The sequence below is a fragment of the Panthera uncia genome, assembly GCF_023721935.1.
Source record: "Panthera uncia isolate 11264 chromosome A1 unlocalized genomic scaffold, Puncia_PCG_1.0 HiC_scaffold_17, whole genome shotgun sequence".
NCBI classification, from domain to species: domain Eukaryota; kingdom Metazoa; phylum Chordata; class Mammalia; order Carnivora; family Felidae; genus Panthera; species Panthera uncia.
Window position 1 is genome coordinate 85,064,999 of NW_026057577.1, and position 23,032 is coordinate 85,088,030.

Genomic DNA, 23,032 nt, shown 5'->3' on the forward strand with positions numbered 1-23,032 from the left:
AAGGGGAAGAGAAAAAGATGGAACTTTTATACATTAATAAAGATAAATTGCTATCAGCATAAAAAGGACCATTTTATCTGAGATGTTCTGTATCAACCTCATGGTAATCACAAAGCAAAAATCTAGAGCAGATACATGAAACTTAAAAAAGCAGGGGGAGATACTGAGCCAATCACCATGGGAAACTGCCAACTTACAAATGTGGATAGAAAGAGAAGGAAAAACAAACAATGGAAAAAGAAAATAATCAGAAGGCAAAAGACAAAAATGGCAATACTAAATCCTTACATATCACCAATCACCCTAAATATAAATAGATTGAACTCACAAATCAAAAGGCACAGAGTGACTAGATGAATTTTTAAAAATCCACTATGTGCTGCCTGTACGAGACTTATTTCAGCTCTAAAGACACACACAGGCTCAGAATGAAAGGATGGTAGATTATGTTCCAAGCAAACAAACCAAAAAAAGCTGATACCTACTCATATCAGTCAAAATAGACTTGAAGCCAAAAGAGTTAACAGGAAACAAAAAAGTTAGTATATAATGACAAAGGGGTCAATACATCAAGAATACATATAACAAACATATACACTCCCAACATCTGAGGACCAAAATACATTAAGCAATTAATAACAGATCTTAAGGGTGAAATATACAATACAGTAATTGTAGGGGTCCTTCAATACCCCACTATCAGCAATGGATAGATCAACCAGACCAAAAGAAAAACCAAAAAACAAAAACAATAACAAAATGGTGGAATTGAATCATACTTCAGAACAAATGAACTTAATAGACATATACAGAACAGTCCATCCAACAGCAGCAGAATACACATTCTTCTCAAGTGGACATGCAACCTTCTCCAGGATAGACCATATGATAGGCTACAAAATAAACATTAGGAAATTTAAGAAGACTGACGTCATACCATCTTCTCTGACTACAATGGTATGAAACTAGACATCAACAATAAGAGTAAGAAGATCTAAAAATATGTGAAAACTAAACATTTATTTTTTTAATGTTTATTTATTTTTGAGAGAAAGAGATAGTTCAAGCAGGGGAGGGGCAGAGAGAGAGAGAGAGACAGAATCTGAAGCCAGCTCCAGGCTCTGAGCCGTCAGCACAGAGCCCAATGCAGGGGTTGAACTTGCGAACCATGATATCATGACCTGAGCTCAAGTCGGACACTTAACCGATGGAGCCACCCAGATGCCCCCTAAACAACCAATTTATAAACAACCATTGGGTCAAAGACTAAGTCAAAAGAAAAACAAAAAATTATCTCAAAATAAATGAAAACACAACATATCAAATACTGCAAAAACAGTTCTGAAAGTTTATGGCAATAAGTGCACATAGTAAGAAATTAGAAGAATCCAAAATAAATAACCTGGGGTGCCGGGATGGCTCAGTCGGTTAAGTGTCTGACTTCAGCTCAGGTCATGATCTCTCAGTCCATTAGTTCCTGCCCCACGTCAGGCTCTGTGCTAACAGTTCAGATCCTGAAGCCTGCTTCAGATTCTGTGTTTCCCTCTCTCTTTGCCCCACCTGCTCACAGTCTCTCTCTCTCTCTCTCTCTCTCTCTCTCTCTCTCTCTCAAAAGTAAATAAACATTACAAAAAATTTAAATAAATAATAAAATAAAATAAAACAACCTAACTTTATACCTCAAGAAACTAGAAAAAGAATGAAGGAAGCCTAAACTCACCAGATGAAAGTAAATAAGAATTATTGCAGAAATAAATGAAATAGACACACACACACACACACACACACACACACACACTAGAAAAGATCAGCAAAGCTAAGAGCTGGTTCTCAAAAAAAGATGAACAAAATTAACAAACCTTATCTAGACTAACTTTAAAAAGAGGGGAGGAGGGGATAGGATATAAATAAAATTAGAAATGAAAAAGGTGGCATATAATAGACATTACAGAAATACATGGAATTATAAGAGACTACACCATGAACAGTTATATGCCAACAGATTACATAATCTAGAATAAATTGATACATTTCTAGAAACATACAACCTACCAAGACTGAATTAGGAAGAAATAGAAAATCTGAACAGAACAACAAAGAGATTATAATAGTAATCAAAAAACTCCCAACACAGAAAACTCCAGAACCAGACAGCTTCACTAAAGAATTCTACCAAACACTTAAAGAATTAATACCAATCCTCTTCCTGTTGTGGGAATGCAAACTGGTGCAGCCACTCTGCAAAAACAGTATGGAGGTTCCTCAAAAATTTAATAATAGAACTACCCTATGACCCAGAAGTTGCACTACTAGGCATTTATCCCAAGGATACAGGAGTGCTGTCTCAAAGGGGCACATGCACCCCAATGTTTATAGCAGCACTATTGACAATAGCCAAAGTATGGAAAGAGCCCAAATGTCCATCAACATATGAATGGATAAAGAAGAGGTGAGGTATAGAGGCACCTGGGTGGTTCAGTCAGTTAAGTGTCTGACTTCAGCTCAGGTTATGATCTCATGGTCTAAAGGTTCGAGCCCCATGTCAGGCTCTGTATTGACAGCTCAGAGCCTAGAGCATGCTTCAGATTCTGTGTCTCCCTCTCTCTCTAACTCTTCCCCACTCATGCTCTTGTCTCTCTCTCTCTCTCAAAAATAAAAAAAAAATTTAATGTGTATTTTAAAAAGCAAAGGTGGTATATATATGTGTGTATATGTATACATACATATACACACATATATATACACCAATATACAAACATACACACACACACACACACACACACACACACACAATGGAGTATTAGTCAGCAATGAAAAAGAGTGAAATCTTGCCATTTACAACAACGTGGATGGAACTAGAGTGTATTATGCTAAGTGAAATAAGTCAGTCAGATGAAGACAAATATCACATGATTTCACTCATATGTGGAATTCAAGATACAAAATGGATGAACATAAGAGAAAGGAAGCAAAAATAAGGTAAAAACAGAGAGGAAGAAAAACCATAAGAGACGCTTAAATACAGAGAACAAACTGAGGGTTGCTGGAGAGGTGTTGGGTGAGGGGATGTGCTAAATGGGCAAGGGGCATTAAGGAGGACACTTGTTGGGATAAGCACTCGGTATTATAGGTAAGTGATAAATCACTAAATTCTATTCCTGAAATCATTATTAAACTCTATGTTAACTACCTTGGATTTAAATTTAAAAAATAAAAAATAAATGAAAAAATATAAAAATTCTCTTCAAGCTTTTCCAAAATATCAAGGAGGGGAGAATACTTCCAAACTTATTCTACTACAAGGCCATTACTGCTTTGATAACAAAACCAGATAAGGATACCACAAGAAAGGAAAACCATAGACCAATATCCATGGTGAATACAGATTCAAGAATTCTTGACAAAAATATTAGCAATCCAAATTCAAGAACCCATTAAAAGGATTACACACGCAAGGATTGTTCAACACCAATAAATGTAATTTATCACATCAAAAAAAGATAAAAATCACACAATCATCTCAATAGACACATAAAAAGCATTTGACAAAATACATTATCCTTTTATAATAAGAACTATTAACAGAGTGGGTATAGAAGGGACATACCTCAACATATCTAGGACCACATGACAAACCCACAGCTAACATTATACTCAGTAGAGAGAAATTGAAAGCATTTGCCCTAGAAGCAGAAAAAAGACAAAGATGCTCACTCTCACTGTTCCTACTCAGTATAGAACTGGAACTCCTAGCTAGAGCAATTAGGAAAGATAAATATATAGCATTCAAACTAGAAAGAAACAAGTAAAATTTTTATTTGCCAATATGATCCTATGTATAGTAAATCCCAAACAATCAGTGAAGAAAAAAAAAAAAAGACTGCTAGAATTAATCAACAATTTCAGTGAAGCAGCAGGATACAAAATCAACATATGGAAATCAATTGCATGCCTTTACACTAATGATGAAGCATCTGAAAAAGAAACAAAACCATACCACTCACAATAGCATCAAACACAGCAAAATACTTAGGAATAAAATTAACCAGAAGTGAGAAGTCCATACAATGAAAACTACAAAACTTTGCTAAAAGGAATTGAAGACACAAACAAATGGAAAGATATCCATGTTCATGGATCACAAGAATTATTATTGTTAAAATGGCCATACTACACAAAGTCAACTATAGATTCAATGCAATATCCATCAAAATACCAAAGGTATGCTACACAAAAAAATATTAAAAACAATACTAAAATTTAAGTGGAACCAAAAAAGACCCCTAATAACTAAAGCTATCCTGAGAAAAAAGAACAAAGCTAGAGGTATCGTGTTTCTGGATTTCAAGCTATACTATAAAGCCATGGTAATAAAAACAGATGGTACTGGCATGAATATGACACAATGACCAACAGAACAGAATAGAGAGTCCAGAATTAAGTGCCAGCATAACAGTCAACTAATATTCAACAAGGGAACCAGGAATACCCAGTGAAGAAAGGATGGTCTCTTCAATACATGGTGCTGAGCAACTGGAGAAACACAGGCAGAACAATGAAATTGGATCCTTATCTCACACAACTAACACGAAAAAAATAATGCAAAATGGATCAGAAGCTTAAACACAATACTTGATACCATAAAACTTTTAGAAGAAAACATAGGGAGGAAACTCACTGATACTGGTCTTGGCAATAATTTGAGGGGAATGACACGAAAGGCACAAACAACCAAAGAAAAATTCAATAAATTGGACTACATTAAACTTAAAACCACCTGAACAGCAAAAGAACTTAACAAAATGAAAAGCCAACATACAGGATGAGAGAAAATTTTTGCAAACCATGTATCGAATGAGGGGTTAATATCCAAAATACATGAAGAGTTCAGTCAACTCAGTAACAAAAATAATTCAATTTTTAAAATGGACATAAGAACTAAATAGACATTTCTCCAAAGAGGACATCTAAATGCCCGACACATGAAAAAATGTTCAACATCACTAACCAGGGAAATACAAGCCAAAACCACGATGAGATATCACTCCACACTGTTAGAATGGCTATCATCAAGAAGACAAGAGACAACAGGTGTTGGCAAGGATGTGATGAAAAAGGAATCATTATACATTGTTGGAAGGGATGTAAATTGGTCTAACCACTATAGAAAACAATATAGAGGTTCCTCAAAAAAATAAAAATAGATCTACCACACGATCGAACGATTCTAATTCTGGGAATATATCCAAAGGAAATGAAAATAGGATTTCAAAGAGATATATGCACTCCCATGTTTATTGCAGCATTACTCACAATAGCCAAGATATGGAAACATTTCAAATGCCTATCAGTGGATGAATGGATAAAAAAGATGTGGTATAAATACACAATAGAATATTATTCATGAGAAAGGAAAATATCCTCCCATTTGTGCCAATATGGATGGCCCTTGAACACATTATACGAAGCAAGGTAAGTCAGAGAAAGATAAACACTGCTATTACTTGTAGGAGAAATTTTAAGAAGTTAAACCTGTAAAAAACTGAGTAAAATGGTGGCTAACAGGTGATAGAGGGACAAGAGCGATGGTGCTTAAGGGTACATACTTGTAATGAGTAGCAAATAAGTCATACGATATAATGGCCAGTATAGCAAATATAGACCATAATATTATTGTACTGTAATTATGTAATGTGATAAATATCACTACATTGGCGACCACATTATACTATATAAGGTGTATAAAAGTAATATGCTGTACTTCTTAAACTTATACAATGTGACACATCAAATTTATTTTTAAAAAAGAGCAAAGTTCAGGGCACCTGGTGGCTCAGTCAGTTAAACGTCTATTGATTTCGGCTCAGGTCCTGATCTCCTGGTTTGTGGGTTTGAGCCACACATTGGACTCTGTGCTGACAGTGCAGAGCCTGCTTAGAATTCTCTCTCCCTCTCTCTATGCCCCTCTTCCCCCCCTCAAATAAATAAACTTTAAAAATGTTTTAAAAATTAAAAAATAAAGAAGAGCAAAGTTCACTTGATAAACCAAACAAAATGCAACAGAAAAAAATAGATTTTGTTTCTGTTTTCTTTTGCACAACTTTCTTCTGCCCATAGGGCCACCATTTTGATTCTAGTTGACCTGTATTTGAAACACAGAATTTTTTTACATCTCACCCAGTTCATTTTAATACTTGTGCCATTTTTAAGATTCTACATTCAACCCTGTTACTGTGAATGGGAAACTCTTGGGGTGATGACTGTACTCAAACTAGACACCTGTTGCATAAGCACAAAGCCACTGCAGCCAAAGTGTCAGCTAAAGCTATGGCTCCATTGATGACATCTAGAACTCCCGTTCCATACCAAGGATCCAGTGGAAAGGCAGGAAAGGAAAGGAGACAGTAGAAGATAGATGGGGATTGATTTATCTCTCAGACAATGCTGCAGGTAAACTGAGTCACATATTGGAAATGGATGTGCGAAGCATGGTTCTGTCACTGGCAGCTGGATTTCACTAATACGACTTCAATTTCTACAAGTTTCTAGACACTTAAATGACTGATCTGAGCTGATGATCTAACCAATTTTCTAATAATCAAACCACAAAGGCTCAAAAATAGGAGCTCATCTCTGAAGACCCATTCATGTTCTTTATCTCTCTTCAGCTGAGAATTATGATAAGCCATGCTAATTATTAACATTCCAAACTTGACCTTTCCATAATGGGTCTTGATATCATACTCTCAAAATGCATATATGACATAGAACCAGTTCCGAACTGTATTTTCTTTCTAACACTAGAAATAAGAATGGAAACAAAACAGAACCAAAAACGAAATCGTCATGAAACTGTACGTTCTCTTTGAAAAGTCGCTAACAGAAATTTATAGCTTAAATAGATGTATAGGCACAAAAATGTAAATCTTACACTTATTTATTATTTACTAAAGAATTAAATATTATATTCTGAATAAAAAATATTTTAGAAAATCTACCAAAGTATAGAACAAAGGAAAAAGGAACGACCATATCCAGGCTCTTTATCTACAGTTTTTCCTTCTAGCTCTAGGACAAGCCTGAGAAGATGTACAGCTTTTACATTTTCAAAGATTAGAAGCCTAAGTCTCAGTCAAGTTAAATTACTTAATCTAAATCAGAAAGAAACTATAAATAAATATATTTGATATTTTGTGAAGGATGCACAGATTTTTTTTTCCCTTCATCAAAGAGCTAGAAAGATTTGTTTAAGGCATTTAGGAATCCTTTGCAGCTCTCCTATTTTTATCTTAGAAAAAATTTTTTTAATGTTTATTTCTGAGACAAGAGAGATAGAGCATGAGTGGGGGAGGGGCAGAAAGAGAGAGAGACACAGAATCAGAAGCAGGCTCCAGGCTCTGAGCTGTCAGCACAGAGCCCAACGCAGGGCTCGAACTCACAAACCGTGAGATCATGACCTGAGCTGAAGTCGGTCACTCAACCGACTGAGCCACCCAGACACCCCTGCAGCTCTCCTTTTTTAAAATTTTAATCTTTCTTTCTCCCTACCTCCCTCTCCATTTCTTCATCTATATGCATTCTACATTAAGGAGGAGGCATCTTCTATTAAGTTAGTATGATTTTCACTAAAGGCAATGGAGGGGAAAAATAATCACACTGACTTACTGAAAGTGCCTTGACCTTGACACAGATTTCCTAATATTAACTAGAGGGATGCAGAGCCCAGAAAAAAAAAATGTCCCTTAATCAAAATCAAGTTCTGAAAATCAAGAGCTAGAAATTGAAAAAAAAAAAAAAAAAAGAATAAAACCCCTTTTCTTATGATTTGAAGTTTTTTAACAAACTACTCAAGGCTTTGTCATCAGATGAATTTCACAGGATGGGAAAGAAAGCAGACAGTAGACTCAGTAGTCAGAATGCTTTTAAGCTCCAACTCCCACACTTAATGACTGTGAATACTTGGGAAAATTACTTAAGCTCTCAGATTTCACATACAAAATGAGTATTTTCACAGATACATAAAATCCATAAAATGGATAAAACAATCATATCTACCTACATCTAAGGGTCTTACATCTGACTGTGAACACAGGGCCTTGTTTATAAAAGGTACTCAGATGGGGTAGCCAAAAGGCTTGTTCAACTATGACCTCAGAGATTATCTTGAATTGCCTGGCAAATTGCTGACTAGAACGAGGGGTCCTAAAAGTCCTTCATTTGCTGGAGTTTCTCCTAAACCCAACTTCAGAAGTTGCCCAATGGCTTTATTTCACAACCATTAAGAAAACTTCCCAAAAGCTCCAGGTTCTGGATAGCTGGCATTTCTAGCATCCCCTATCCAGCTGGTGCCCAATCTCAGATGGCAACTGAGCCTAACGTGTTTCTTCCTTGAGAAGCTATTTTTCACACTTCCATTATTAGAAGGTAGAGTAGCCATCAGGCAGCATCTCTTCCCTCAAAACACAAACCCAGTGAATGTCCAATTGCTTCCTCAACTCCAGCGCCCCTCTCAATGGGATAATAAAAACCATGTGCCTCACCATGACCACCATGCCTGTTCTTATGGGACACTGTGGTATTTACCTTTCCCTGACTCGCTGCCATTCAGCAAATGTTCTATTCTCATTCTATTACTTTGGAGTTAGCTCCATTTATAACGGAAGCTGCAGAGACGTAGTAGTAGCTTTGGGTACAACCACTCTTTTATGAAGTCAGCTATGTAAAATTTCATGCCTAGAGGACAACAGATATTCCCAGCCCATCTTTGCTAGTTTCACCTGGACTCTACTCCATGTGCTGGTCTTATGAAGTCTTTCAACATGAAATTCGTGAGCAAACTAAGCACAGAGATCAAGTTTTAAGTTAGGCTTCTCTGAATCGTCACATATGTGCATAAAATTAGTTGTTTGTGAGTTCATAGAGATTCAAGGCATAAGCTTAACACATACACTTACAAGAAACTTCAGAAGCAAAACAGCAGATGTGAGAACTGGTTTTTGAAAATTTGGTCTTCAGAGTTCTCAATTCTCAGCCTTAAGGTAAATTTACATTATTTTTACTGACAAAGAGAGAAAAGGAAAATAGTATGCTTTGAAGTAGAAGTATTATATGCCTAGGTTTTGGCTGCAGTTTTATGATGCGGTAAAGAACCATAATGATTTTTTTATTTTTAAAAAAATGCTGAAGGGCAAAAAGAGCATGTGCTCAATAGCATGTCCCACTATCTTAAAGCAAAACAAAACCAAAAAAAATCAATATACAGAAGCAAAACAATAAATTTTCTTTTGAAAATTTTCATGAAAGAAGTCAAATCTGCAAATCTTTCAGAGTAAAATGTATGTTTATAAACATACAAAAGACAGAATTCCTGCTTTCAAAGAGTTTTATAGTCTACAAACACAAGTGAAAAGTATTTTTGGAAAAAATTATAGGTCATAGCAGATGCTTCATCAATAAGGAAGCTCCTGTTTTCTCCTTACTAGTAAATTTTCAGATTTTCACACTGAATTAAGTACGCTTTAGTGCTCCAAGGCAATAAAGAAACATATTCTCTTAAATGTCCTGTGCTCCTGCCTCTTCAATGTGTCCCATCTTCTGTAGGAGTCCTTAAAGGTTGGCCTTCTTGCTGTCTTTCACAGTACTACTTGTGGAAAGCACAAAATGGATGTTTCTAGGAATACTCAAAGGGGAATTGGTGATATGACCCTGTACCCGAAGATGTTTAAGAGGTGAAAAAGAGCTGAGCATTCAGCAGGCTTTGAATTAGGTCTTGTGCTTTAGCTACAAAACTTCAACATGCTCAGATGTTCATTAACTGCACTAACTCCAGTTTGTGGACCTGGAAGTGGAAAAAGGTGGAAAACCAACAAAAGGAGCTAGCTGTGAGACTGCTAATTAGATGCAGAATCGAGCAAATGGAAGAATTAACATTTCCCACACCTAATGTTCAGTGAGCCAGAGACATTTTGCCAGTGCATAGCTTAGAATGAAATTTGCTTTTCAACTACTTTTTAAAAAGCAGGGATTTTCTGGGGTGCCTGTGTGGCTCAGTTGGTCAAGTGTCCAACTTTGGATCAGGTCATGATCTTGTGGTTCATGAGTTCAAGCCCCGTGTCCAGCTCTGTGTGAACAGCTTGGAGCCTGGGGCCTGCTTCGGACTCTGTGTCTCCCTCTCTCTCTGACTTCCCTCCACTCGCACTTTGTTTATTTTTGAGAGAGAGACAAACATTAAAAAAATGAAAAAATAAATAGATAAATCAAGAAGGGATTTCCCATACCCCTAATGGACAGTAGCAACTATTTCAGCCAGGCCTGACTTAACTTTTATTTTCAGGCCACTGAACTACAGCCCTACATCACTCACCTCTGCTGCACCCAGAGATTAGTCTACCCCTAAAGGAATCCAGCGGTATGCACAGCTCCACGGGGCACTGTTCGCACACACTACAGCATGAATGCTGTGATGTGAAAGCTGGGCCACATGAGGTTCTCCTGCCAGAGGGATGCTTGGGCTGCTGGATTCTCTCATTCAGGCCAGAGACACTGTAAGCTGAATTGCTAGAGCCTGTAATGAGCTGTGAAAAATGGATAAGGAGATAACATTTTTTTGAAAGATCAATGATGAGGGGCGCCTGGGTGGCGCAGTCGGTTAAGCGTCCGACTTCAGCCAGGTCACGATCTCGTGGTCCGTGAGTTCGAGCCCCGCGTCAGGCTCTGGGCTGATGGCTCGGAGCCTGGAGCCTGTTTCCGATTCTGTGTCTCCCTCTCTCTCTGCCCCTCCCCCGTTCATGCTCTGTCTCTCTCTGTCCTAAAAATAAATAAAAAAAAAAAAAAAAAAAAAAGATCAATGATGAATGTCATTTGTGTAATGAACTAGAGGTGCTGATGAGAAGTTTAATTTACTAATCCTTCAAAACCTACAGGACTTTTTGAGTCATAACCCCACCCCAGTACTCTTTTGTCTCATTTCCCTCTGACTGTGCATATTCTCTTCCCCTGTCCCCAACCCTCGTGTATATCTCTCCATTTGTACCTTTCACTAGTATTGTATGTCTTCTCAGTTGTTCTCTTTAATCTTTCCTTTTGCTCATACATTTACTTCTCTTTTCTGCTATTTTAAGTATTGCCATTGTGTCTCCTCTCCTCTACCAGTTTTTCTTTTCTGTGTCCCAACAGGAACCATTCATCTCCATCTGTCTTTTAACCATCTAGTGACTTTCCCCTGCTATTTCCTTCATCTCCTCTTCTCAAAGTCCAGTGTCTTCTATCTTTCTAGTTTTCTTTCTCTTTTCCTTTAACTGACCATAATGAGAAACCAAAGTACATTTGTTCAATGTCCTCTCTGTGGTCCCAGATTGATTTTTTTCTTCCATGCCTTTGGTCCTTGAGAATATACACAATACAGTTGTAGATTCTAAAGTAAATCTCAATACACTTGATATTTAAAGCTGGCGTTTTCATTGTACTTTGATATATTGCAACCTTACAAATATTTAAAATATTTGCTGAGGAATGTTTTTATCATATTTACTTCTTCTGAATTACTAACATCCAGGTAGTGTAATCCTTAAATTCAAAGGTACTGGGGCGCCTGGGTGGCTCAGTTGGTTAAGCGTCCAACTTGGGCTCAGGTCATGATCTTGCAGCCGGTGAGTTTGGGTCCTACATCAGGCTCTGTGCTGACAGCTCAGAGACTGGAGCCTGCTTCAGATTCTATGTCTCCCTCTCTCTCTGCTCTTCTCCCCCGACCCCACTTCTCTCTCTCAAAGATGAATGAATATGTAAAAAAAAAAAAAAAAAAAAATGTACCTATCTTCCTCACTAATTCTAGAATTGTTCAAAAAATGCTCAAAGCTAGGTCAAAACTCTTCCTAAACATTTGTTTATTTTACTGTGGACTTTTTGCATACAAAAAAGTAAAGCCTATCTACTGACCTTATTCCACCAAATTATCATACCTCCTGCCTTTGGGCAGCACCAGTCTCAGAATTTGGAACACAAATAATGATTTACACAGGCTGAGGAAGAAAATTTCCCACACGACTTAGCACCTTATTCAAGAAATTAGAAAATGAACCACAAAATAGATCAAAGGAAAGTAACAAATTCATAGACATAAGAACAAAAGTATGTGAGTTAGAATCTAAACACTGGTTCACTAGAAAAATAATATAAAAAGAGTATGACACTAAATTAAGAAGAATAAAAGGGACAAAACACAAATACATAAAATGAGAATTGGTTAAGGGAGAAAATAACCACAGAAACAAGAATCTTAATACACATCTTCGGTCAACTGTGGCCAAATAAATTCTGAAAAATGGGTTAAAATAAATAGTATTCAAAGGAAGCACAATCTGCTAAAATTGACTAAAGAAGAAAGAGAAAGATCTAAAGAGACTGAAATTCAGGATTGATACTTCAGATACTTTTATGGCATGGATCTCAAATAGTAAGAACTGAATTTAGCTCTACCTATGCATTGTGGCTGAATCAACCTTGTCAATGGACATATAAAAATCAAAAAATTTGACAAAGAGCTACCCTTAGAAGAGGCATAAGATACTGAAGATTAATGAGGGAATTCTACCAAACCTTGAAAGAGTAGACAATTCCAAATTACTGAAGTTTTTCTAGAATATAGAAAAAGAAAATAATAAGAATTTACTATTTAATAAGCATAACATTTTATATCAGAATAAATATTTAAAGGAAATAGATGACTCAATAAATATTGTTGGGACAACTCAGTAGCCATATGGATTGACAACTCACACACAAAAGTTTTTAGATGGACCAATGATTAAAATGTTCAAAACAGAGGCGCCTGGATGGCTCAGTCGGCTAAGCATCCAACTCTTGATTTCAGCTCAGGTCATGATCTCATGGTTTGTGAGTTCAAGCCCTGCATTAGACTCTGTGCTGACAGCATGGAGCCTGCTTGGGATTCTTTCTCTCCCTTTCTCTCTGGCCCTTTTCCTGTCTCTCTCTCTCTCTCTCTCTCTCTCTCTCTCTCAAAATAAATTAACTTAAAAAAAATTTTTAAGAGTCTTTAAAAAAAGTTCAAAATAAATCCTTAAAAGTACCAGAAAACAATGTGATAACACTTCAATCTTAGAATGAAAAGAACTTTCCTAAATAGATATAATTACATAGAAAAATGATAATAGCAAAAAATGCTACAAGCAAAATTTAAAGATAAATAAAATATATAGGGAAAAATAAACATTTGTAGTTCTTACCATAGACAAAGGGACACATTAATTAACAGGTAAATAGTTCCTGCAAAGATAAAAACTCAGTGGGGAAAATGGCCAAAAGAAATAAAGAGTTAATTCCCACATAATGAAAAAACAAAAGGCTCTTAACATATGAAGTTATTCAAACCACTCACCTTAAGAAAACTATATTTAAATTAAAAATTAAATTAACATAATAAAAAATAAGAACTTAAAAATTAAATAAAAATTATGTAAATTGAAAAAAAGCTTTAAGTTTCTTATTAGGTCTGTTGCTAGCTGTAGGTTTTTATTTATCTTCTTTATCGTGTTGTGGTGGTTCCCATACACTTGTAGTTTGCTCAGTTTTTATCCTGAATTGGTGTTTGATTTTGTCAAACCGTATTTTGATGCTAGTGTTCTATTTTCATTTTGACTTTCTGTTAATTTAGTTTCTTATACTTGCTTTAGTCGTTTTCTTAATTATTTCTTTCAATGTTTATGTTTGAGAGAGGGAGAGACTGAGCATGAGCTGGGTAGGGGCAGAGAGAGAGGGAGACACAGAATCCAAAGCAGGCTCCGGGCTCCAAGCCATAGGCACAGAGCCCAATGCAGGGATCGAACTCACCAACTGTGAGATCATGACCTGAGCCGAAGTCAGACGCTTAACTGACTGAGCCACCCAGGCGCGCCTACTTACTTTAGTCTTAAACTGTTCTGCTCTACTTGCTTAAATATATAATTTATCATCTTTACTTTATTGATGCTGTGGATTACACAATCTAATAATGTTGAACCAGCCTTGCATACATGGAATATAATTTAAATGTCAATTAAAAAAAAAAAGAAAACTGTATTTAGAAATCATATTTCACTTTTCAGATTATCAAAATCCAAATGTTTGTCAAATCCTCCATTGGAAAGACTGAAGAGAAACAAGTACTCTCATATATTGCTAGTGAGGATTTAAGTTAGTACAATTCTTCCGAAAGGCAATTAGAAGATACCCACCAAAACCACAAAGGCATATATCCTCTGACTCAGAAATCACACTTCCAAGAATTTATTCATGTGCATTAAAAGATATATGTGGAAGTTTCAATTCTATTGTAGTCTGTAGTGGCAGACAGTCTAAAACAACCCAGATGCCAAAAGGAAACTGATTAAAAATAAACTGTAGGACATCCATACTAAGGAAAACATCATAACCTATTTAAAAAATAATAATGAGAAAATTCCCTATCTCCTGGAATGAAAAAAAATCTCTAAGAAATGAAGTTAAATAAAAAATGTAAGATGCCAAATATATTTAGTAGGCTTTCATGTAACAATGGAGAGAAAATCTAAAGTATAATTTATTTTGTTTATATTTTAGAGACCTTGGAAAGTATACACAAGCAATTAATCAGGGAGAGATAGGGGTAAAATAGGCAAATGAAGGTCAGTACTGGGAGGGACGCTTCACTGTATTAAAACATTGACTTATATAACAATATCTATTTTAAACATGAGGAAATAGTTTCTAAGAAGAAGGTACTTGCATTTGACAGAATACCTAGAAGTTGTTGGAGCCCAGAGTTGAAATGAAAAAAAGAGAAATGGAGTTAAATAATGTGGCGCATGATTATATATAATTTGTATGATTTTAAAATACAGTATATTATAATAACAGGACTATTTTGAATAGTGCTTCACTTTACCTTATAGTAACATGTACAACTCTCCTCTTCACGGAATCCTTTTTGTTCAGGTATTTCATTTGACCCTGTTTTGTCAATGGTTTTTTCAAAGGAAGAATGTAGGCATCGGTGGAGGGGAAAAATAGTTTGGAAAGAGCAGTGGCAATTCTCCATCCTATATATTTAGAGAAAATTTCATCCCCTACATTTGATGAGACTTTTGCACTATAATTAGTGAAGGGATCAGTTGGGTCATTTAACTCAGCCTGTTGAAAGAAAAGAAAAAGCAATCTGTTGAAATAGAATTAAATGAGAGGAAAAAATCATGTATTATTGAATAAAAGATGACGTATGTTTTTTTTTCTTTGACTAATGTCACATTCTTCCTATTAAATAAAAATAATCTTTTTAAGAATAAAAGCAGATTCCCAAAAGATTTTTAAAATTGTAACAGTTTTTAGTGAAATAAACAATTAAGCATGAACAAAACCAGTCTTGAAATTACAAAAATTTGATGATATAATTGTATTTTCAACTTGTACATTTCCCATACAAGAATTTCCTATTTATAATATTTATTAAGAAATTATGCAATCGGGGGTGCCTCGGTGACTGAGATGGTTAACTAACTGGGTTTCAACTCAGGTCATGATCTCATGGTTAGGGAGTTTGAGCCCCACATCAGGCTCTGCACTGACAGGATGGAACCTACTTGGGATTCTCTCTCTCTCCCTCTTTCTCTGCCCCCATCCCCCTCTCAAAATAAATAAACATTTTTTAAAAAAATTAAGCAGTTGAAGTATATGTTTTATTAAAACAGAGTTTCATCTGTGCCTAATGTAAATTTTCTTTCAAGCTAACAGAAAATGTTTATTGAACAAAATTTGTGTTAAGTAAAAAACAAAAAGATCTTTGTATTTATTGCACATTGATGTTCTAGGATTTAGGTTTAAATTAAATTTAATAAGTTATAATATTTTTTTAGAACATCTAGCACAAAAATTCTACAATATTTAATCAATTTTTAGTCAGGAAAGAGCTTTTTGCTGAAATTTCCTATTTATGTTCAATATTGTCCATGACTGATTTTTAATTACAACTTCTTTTGAAATGGCTAGAGGCATATTTTCCTTGGTTAGAATTGGTAATAATAAATGAAGATGCAAGTTTCAAAATCTCATGTGTTACATTTTTTTTAATGTTCACAATATGTTCATGTTAGGAATTCCTTCTTGCAAATAAATTGGATGCTGCCTCCTTTCATTAAGTTTTTTACATTTTTTTATTCAGTATTATCCATCTTCAGGCAGTTTATTACCAGTCATTCAGGATTCACTTCATATGCCTATTGATCTTATGGTAGGAAATTAAGGAACAGAAAATATTTTTCTGCATATGAACATCTAACTTTAACTCTAAGGTTCCAAGATCAGCTTGGCTCAATCAAATTACTGTTTGAAGACTGACTACTCCATTATTTAGACAAAATTATAATGGGAAAAAATGAGAACAATCTCATGATAAAACTGAAAAAATAAAGGATCAAAGCAATGAAGAAAACAGCAAAAGGCAGGTAAGTAAATAGGGATTATTGTAAAAGCTCTGGAGGCTGGGAAAGAGTAAAATGCAAAAAACATGTATGTTTATAGTATCCAGTATGAATGAACAATTATGTTCATACTATTCCCCATTGTTGCTATCTTATTAACTAGGTCAAAATCATAGCAAGAGCATTCAGTTTGAAACAAAAAATGAAACTGCCTATGACACTTCATAGCTGTTGTGACTTTGAGGAAATTAAGGTCTCAAAGACTACAGGTTCACCTGTTCAAAGGCAATTACAATGCTGTATTTTTTGAGCTGTTTCCTTTTACTTATAGTTTGTGTCCAATACAAATCAATTCCATAACATGAGAAGTTATTATGAATAAAAGCACAAGTACACAAACACAATATATAATCCAAAATAGATGGGGAGGGGGTTTGGGGGAGAGGGAAAGTGGGTGATGGGAATTGAGGAGGGCACTTGTTGGGATCAGCAGGGTGTTTTATGTAAGCCGACTTGACAATAAATTATATTCATTAAAAAAATAGATTCACAGCATTCAGGTATGAAACAAAATGTAATGTTCAGTCACATACTCCATACCTTGACATCTGCTGAATATGGTGTCCAGGGTAGGTTTCTCAAGATAAAAGAAATGACTCTAGTTATCAAGACTATCGTGGGGATATTAGATATTGGAACATGTAAGCATTACTGTGTGACCATGTGAGCAAAAGACTTTAAGGAGTATCTATTTTAAAAAAGGTTTCTGTGCCTTGAAGCAGCTGTGAAAGATTTACTTTCCAGAACTCATCCCACTTTAGGCTGAGTTTTAACTATCTAAAAATATTGACTGATAACAGGAAGTGTTCTAAATGAGGCTATTCTGTTTCATAGAGTTTATTTAAAAGTATTTACAGAAAGAGTACAAAAATTCTTCTGAATTTAATGTAAGTTTCCCATCTTAACTTCCCAACTACTTGATTTACAGTTTTGGTTCCTTCACATCTTTACATTTTTAATTTCAAGACTTGTCAATTTTACCTTCAAAACATCATCTTTTTTAAATTGTAAAAGTATTCAACATATGCAGAAATAAAAAGCATTTTGAAATTAATTGAGGTCAATTACTTTTTGGAATCATTTGAGTAAATGCATCTGGCACTTCTGGTGAATTCTAAGAGGTGTAAGTAAATATATAAGCAAATTTTACTCATTATGTTTGGATTTAGGGTAGACTCAATCCATCACTGCCCTGGTACATGTCAGTTACTGTAGTAAAAACTCAAATGCAATGTCAAATCCAAAGCCTCAAAACAAAGTGTTCAGTTCTCAAGAGAACAGTATTAGCTTAACAATGTAAAACTTTATCTAGAGCACATTGGCCTTAATTTAGTACAGCTGAAATGTATTAAGGAATTACATTAACACCTGAAAGTACCTTCCAATGTACATATAAATAGAATCAGAGAAGATTTTTGTATTACCTATTTTATGGCCTCAGTGAATCAAATGAAACCTGAAATCTCTTTTCCACATCTCATCCTTTATCTTTAGATAAGATATAATCTATTGTCATTTTTTAGGTAGGGCTTTAGGTGTCTACATTTAAAAAATAAAAAAACTTTATTTTCAGAGAGAGAGAGAGAGCAAGCACAGGCGAGGGGAAGAAAGAAGGGGAGAGAGAGAGAGAGAGAGAGAACCCCAAGCAGGATCCACACTGTCTGGAACTTATGAACCAAATCATGAGATCATGACTTGAACAGAAAGCAAGAATCTGGCGCTTAACCAACTGAACTAGCCAGACACCCCGATATGTCTATTCTTCTTAAACTACATTTGAGAGGGGCGCCTGGGTGGCTCAGTCGGTTAAGCGTACGACTTCAGCTCAGGTCATGATCTCGCGTCTGTGAGTTCCAGCCCCACGTCGGGCTCTGTGCTGACAGCTCGGAGCCTGGAGCCTGCTTTGGATTCTGTCCTCCCCAGCCCATGCTCTGTCTTTCTCTGTCAAAAATAAATAAACATTAAAAAAAATTTTTTTTAACTACATTTAAGAAAATCATCTCTTCACTAATTTTGAATGTTGTTTCCCTTCATCTTATACTTGACACTCCGGCAGACTTAATACTGGGATTCATCATTTAGTCAAATACTTCATATGCTCAATTTTGAGATCCTCAACATTTTCTGTGCCAATAAAATAAGGTATGGAATTGGCAGATTCAATGAAGGCCTGTTTTTGTCTTGTCACACTGGTTGTCTACACACCATCTGGATTGGATTTAGAAAATCGAGAAGTACAGAAGATGCCCCCCTTATCCATGAGAGATGCGTTCCAAGACCTTCAGTGGATACCTGAAACCATGATAGTACTGAACCCTATATATACTGTTTTTCCCTATGCATACAAACCTATGATAAAGTTTATTTTATAAATTAGGCACATTAAGAGATTAACAACAATAAAATAGAACAATTATAACAACATTCTGTAATAAAAGGTAAGTGAATGTGGTTTTTGTGTTCATAACATCTTATTGTCCTGTACTCACCCTTCTTTTTGTGATGATGATACGTTAAAATGCCTATGTGATGAGATGGGAGGTGAATGGCGCAGGCATCGTGACTTAGCATTAAGTTTACTATTGACCTTCTGATGTTTGGTGGGTGCTTCCGGACCACGGCTGACCACGGGTAACTAAAACCTCTGAAAGCAAAACTGCTCATAAGGGAGCACTACTGTATAAGTGTTTCTTGACTTGAGTCTCATAAGAGTCAAGATATACAAAGGAGAATAAGATCATGAAGAGACTGGCTGTTGCCTGCAGAGCACCACTACTTATACTGGTGGCGGAATTAGCTAGATTTGGGGCAGCCAAGGTATTCTGGGAGGAGTTACACGAAAGCATTACAACAGCTGCTTGCTGTGAATAAATCTGCGTGGGTAGGAGCCAGAAGCAGCAGCCCCAGTCTGAGCCTGGCTACCAAAGCTTTTCCCCTCTTACTTGCGTCACCTGCTGCATGCCTCACTGGATACCAGGTGCATGGAGAACCTCCAGCTGGGGTGGGCTCAGTCAAGGTGGTCAGTCAGTACCAATTCATCTTATTCTGCTTATCCTCCCTGGCTCAATCTTTTTATAAGAAAAGGTACTTCAAAATCAATAATAATATGTAGTATTGCATAAATATATTACTATGAGCTCTTCCATTACTGAGAGGGATAGAAGAATAAATGTGTGAGTAAACGAATGAACAAAAATAGTTTTTGGTATATTTCTGGTAAAATACATTGTTTCCAGACATAACATTACCCTGCAGTACAGAATGTTGATGCTATTTTTATCATGTCTCATTTGGCTACTCCTTGCTTTCTTCCCTCCCAGACCAGATAACCTGTAGATCAGATGTCTGTTCCTTCATGAAGCAAAATGAAGGCATGTCCACATCTCTCATATGGTTCACTGATTGAAAGCCCAGGTAAACTTCTCTCCCCCATTGACGTTCAAGGCATTCAACCAATGGAAATATAGCCTCAAATATCAGTCAAATGTATATTTGCCTTATCTTTAAAAGATTTTGTTTGTTTTCCCAGAGGAAGTACCAGGAAATAATATGGGCTTCGCAGTTAGATCTGAAGTCAAGCAGGACTTTTCCACTTGTTAAAGAATGTAAACGTTGGGAAATGTTACCTCTCTAGGCCTCTGTGTTTAGTTTAGTTCTGACTTGTTTTTCATTTGTGATAAGGAGTTAATGGTAACTACTCTCTGAGTTTTGTGAGGGTTAACTTAGTAGGCAGTGGGAAGTTCAAGTATCAGTTTCTTTTAAGAATTCCCAAGGACATAGCACTAAAGCTTCAGCCTTTGCACTTTACCCCAGAGAGGATTTGATACCATTTCTGCCAGGCTGAAAACAATTTTGTTATATTGTCACTTTCACATTAGCAAATCTGTAAAATAGAATCATGGTTCTACTACCATAGCTATCTTTTTTTTTTTTAATTAAAAAAAATTTTTTTTTTAACATTTATTTATTTTTGAGACAGGGAGAGACAGAGCATGAACGGGGGAGGGGCAGAGAGAGAGGGAGACACAGAATCTGAAACAGGCTCCAGGCTCTGAGCTGTCAGCACAGAGCCCGACGCCGGGCTCGAACTCACGGACCGCGAGATCATGACCTGAGCCGAAGTCGGATGCCCAACCGACTGAGCCACCCAGGCGCCCCAATAGCTATCTCTTTTTAAGAGTCTTCCTTCTCTTAAAGCCATTATTCTAATGCTGTAATCCAGAGACTTAAATGCCAACTATGCATAAATACATATCTATACTTCTTGGAAGTAAACTAACACAAAATATTAATGGCCATTTCTTACAATAGATTCCAAACTCACAAATATACTACAACTTAGCCTACCAATAAACATTACCTCAAATTCCATCTGTTAACATTATTTATACATTACATACATTTTTATCAAATGTCCCTACTTTTTAGCAATGTCCATGTAGGCTTTAAAATTCAGGATTTTCTTTATTGTATTGTTGAAATGAATTTTTTTACTAAGAACCAAATGGCAATTTTGGAATATCTATGTTAATTTTACTAATCTAGTATTAAAATTGGAAAGGTGATGTTCTTGGTGATGTTCTTGGAGCTAGAACACACATGTTCTAGCTAGTGTAGGGGCAGATGCCCACCATTTCGTCTTTGTATTGGGTATAATGGTGGTAGAAAACAAAACAAACAACAACAAAAAACATTCAAGAAGATGGATAAATCAGCAAAAAGGGAAATTCTTTAAGGAATCGTGATGTGGTAGCAAAATAAATAAATAAATAAATAAATAAGCAAGCCACTCTCTCCAGAGTTCTTCATTTTCTATCAATAATTAGGGAAATGTAGTAAACACATCAAAAAGTAAGCTAGCGGGGCGCCTGGGTGGCGCAGTCGGTTAAGCGTCCGACTTCAGCCAGGTCAGGATCTCGCGGTCTGTGAGTTCGAGCCCCGCGTCAGGCTCTGGGCTGATGGCTCGGAGCCTGGAGCCTGTTTCCGATTCTGTGTCTCCCTCTCTCTCTGCCCCTCCCCCGTTCATGCTCTGTCTCTCTCTGTCCCAAAAATAAATAAAAAACGTTGAAAAAAAAATTAAAAAAAAAAAAGTAAGCTAGCTTATATTCTGCTTGACATAAGAGAATAAAAGAGAAAGAAATAGGATGTTAGCCATTGCAAAAGAGTTTACAGCAAATCCTATCTCTGTCTATTGCTGTCTGTCTCTTTTGTATCTTCACCTGTCCTTAAGTAATCCTAGAGCTGGAAATATTCAACTTGTTTGCAGGAAAAAAATGATAATTTTTTTCTTCAAATTTCAAATTTTAAATAGAAGTGACTCATTGGTAGTTACAAAAGATTATTTCCTACAGGAGTTATAAAATCTCACAAGGGAAGACAGCACGAGTAACTATTATTACTAGTTATGAACTATTAAAATTGCAGTCCTTGGACCATCATTATCTGTCATTACCTGGTAGCATGTTATAAATACAGAATGTCAGGCCCTCCTCCTATATGTGGTAAAGTCTGAGAAAGACTGATGTAGTAGATTAAGAAAAGGACTAATATGGGAATATCCGTTTTCTAGTTGTGTGATCTTGCACAAACTGTTTAACATCTCTGAGAAGTTTTCCTTATTTCTAAAATGGGAAGATGATAATACTCCCCTTTACAGTGTTATTATAAAGGTTAAACACAAAAATTGAATACATTTTCTAGCACAGTGTCTGATATAAAAAATTCTTCATTAAATGTTAGTGCCTTGTTTATGTTTAATTTTGGAGAAAGGACACAACAGAGTGGAAATAGCAGAGCCTTGGGATTAAGTTCACTCATAGATGTATCCACCATCAGCCACTTATTTTAATCACGTTTAGACTCAGACACTCCCATCTGGGTAGATCATGGCAGTGGTGGGAGAGTTATGAGGTGTAGATGAGTTCATATATGTAAGATACTTAGCACAGTGCCTGGCTCACTGTAAGTTCTACAAATATTTTTGTTCTCCTAAAACAATGTATCTGTTACATTAGAATTCTGTTGATAAGTATTTAAAGAGACTGTACTCTTCCAAAAATACATCTCCCTTTCCACACTCAGACTTTCTATTTATGTCAAAAGAAGAGCCATATGTGGAGGAGGAGAGAGGTAGGTACTGAGAGAGGAGTTCTATTAGGAGTTCTAGTTTGCTGCTTTGTAGAGTACATCACGAGTATGGGAATATCATTAAGAAGAAAAAATGAATTTTAGTTCAAAGACCTCACCATAAAATGTCAACCATGAAGTATGTTACCTGATGAGTCAAAGGTCCTCTGAATAAAGTCACATATTCATTTTAGCTGTACATATTTCTTTTTGATATTTTAGGTCATATGCCAGATGGCAGAAAGCATTTATACATGATGACTTTTCCTACATGTGCCGACATATGCTGCCGAATTGCCTCTACAGAAGAGTCTTGCTCATTGCAAGTCTCCCTGGAAGTATTTCAAACAAAGCACATCAATTAACATTTGTTTATTATGCCACTGTGAGTATATGACGGT

The 23,032-nt window shown here is 36.0% G+C and overlaps 1 protein-coding gene across 6 annotated transcripts in view; it reads right to left on the bottom strand.

Moving 5' to 3' along the window:
• Nucleotides 1-23,032, bottom strand: part of TMEM232 (transmembrane protein 232) — a 211,669-nt gene that overhangs the window by 88,890 nt on the left and 99,747 nt on the right. For all 6 annotated transcript variants that reach the window (XM_049647699.1, XM_049647700.1, XM_049647703.1 and 3 more), the window contains one exon: nt 14,918-15,162. In XM_049647699.1, coding sequence (XP_049503656.1) covers nt 14,918-15,162 — 245 coding nt within the window. The remainder of the gene's footprint in view (nt 1-14,917; nt 15,163-23,032) is intronic.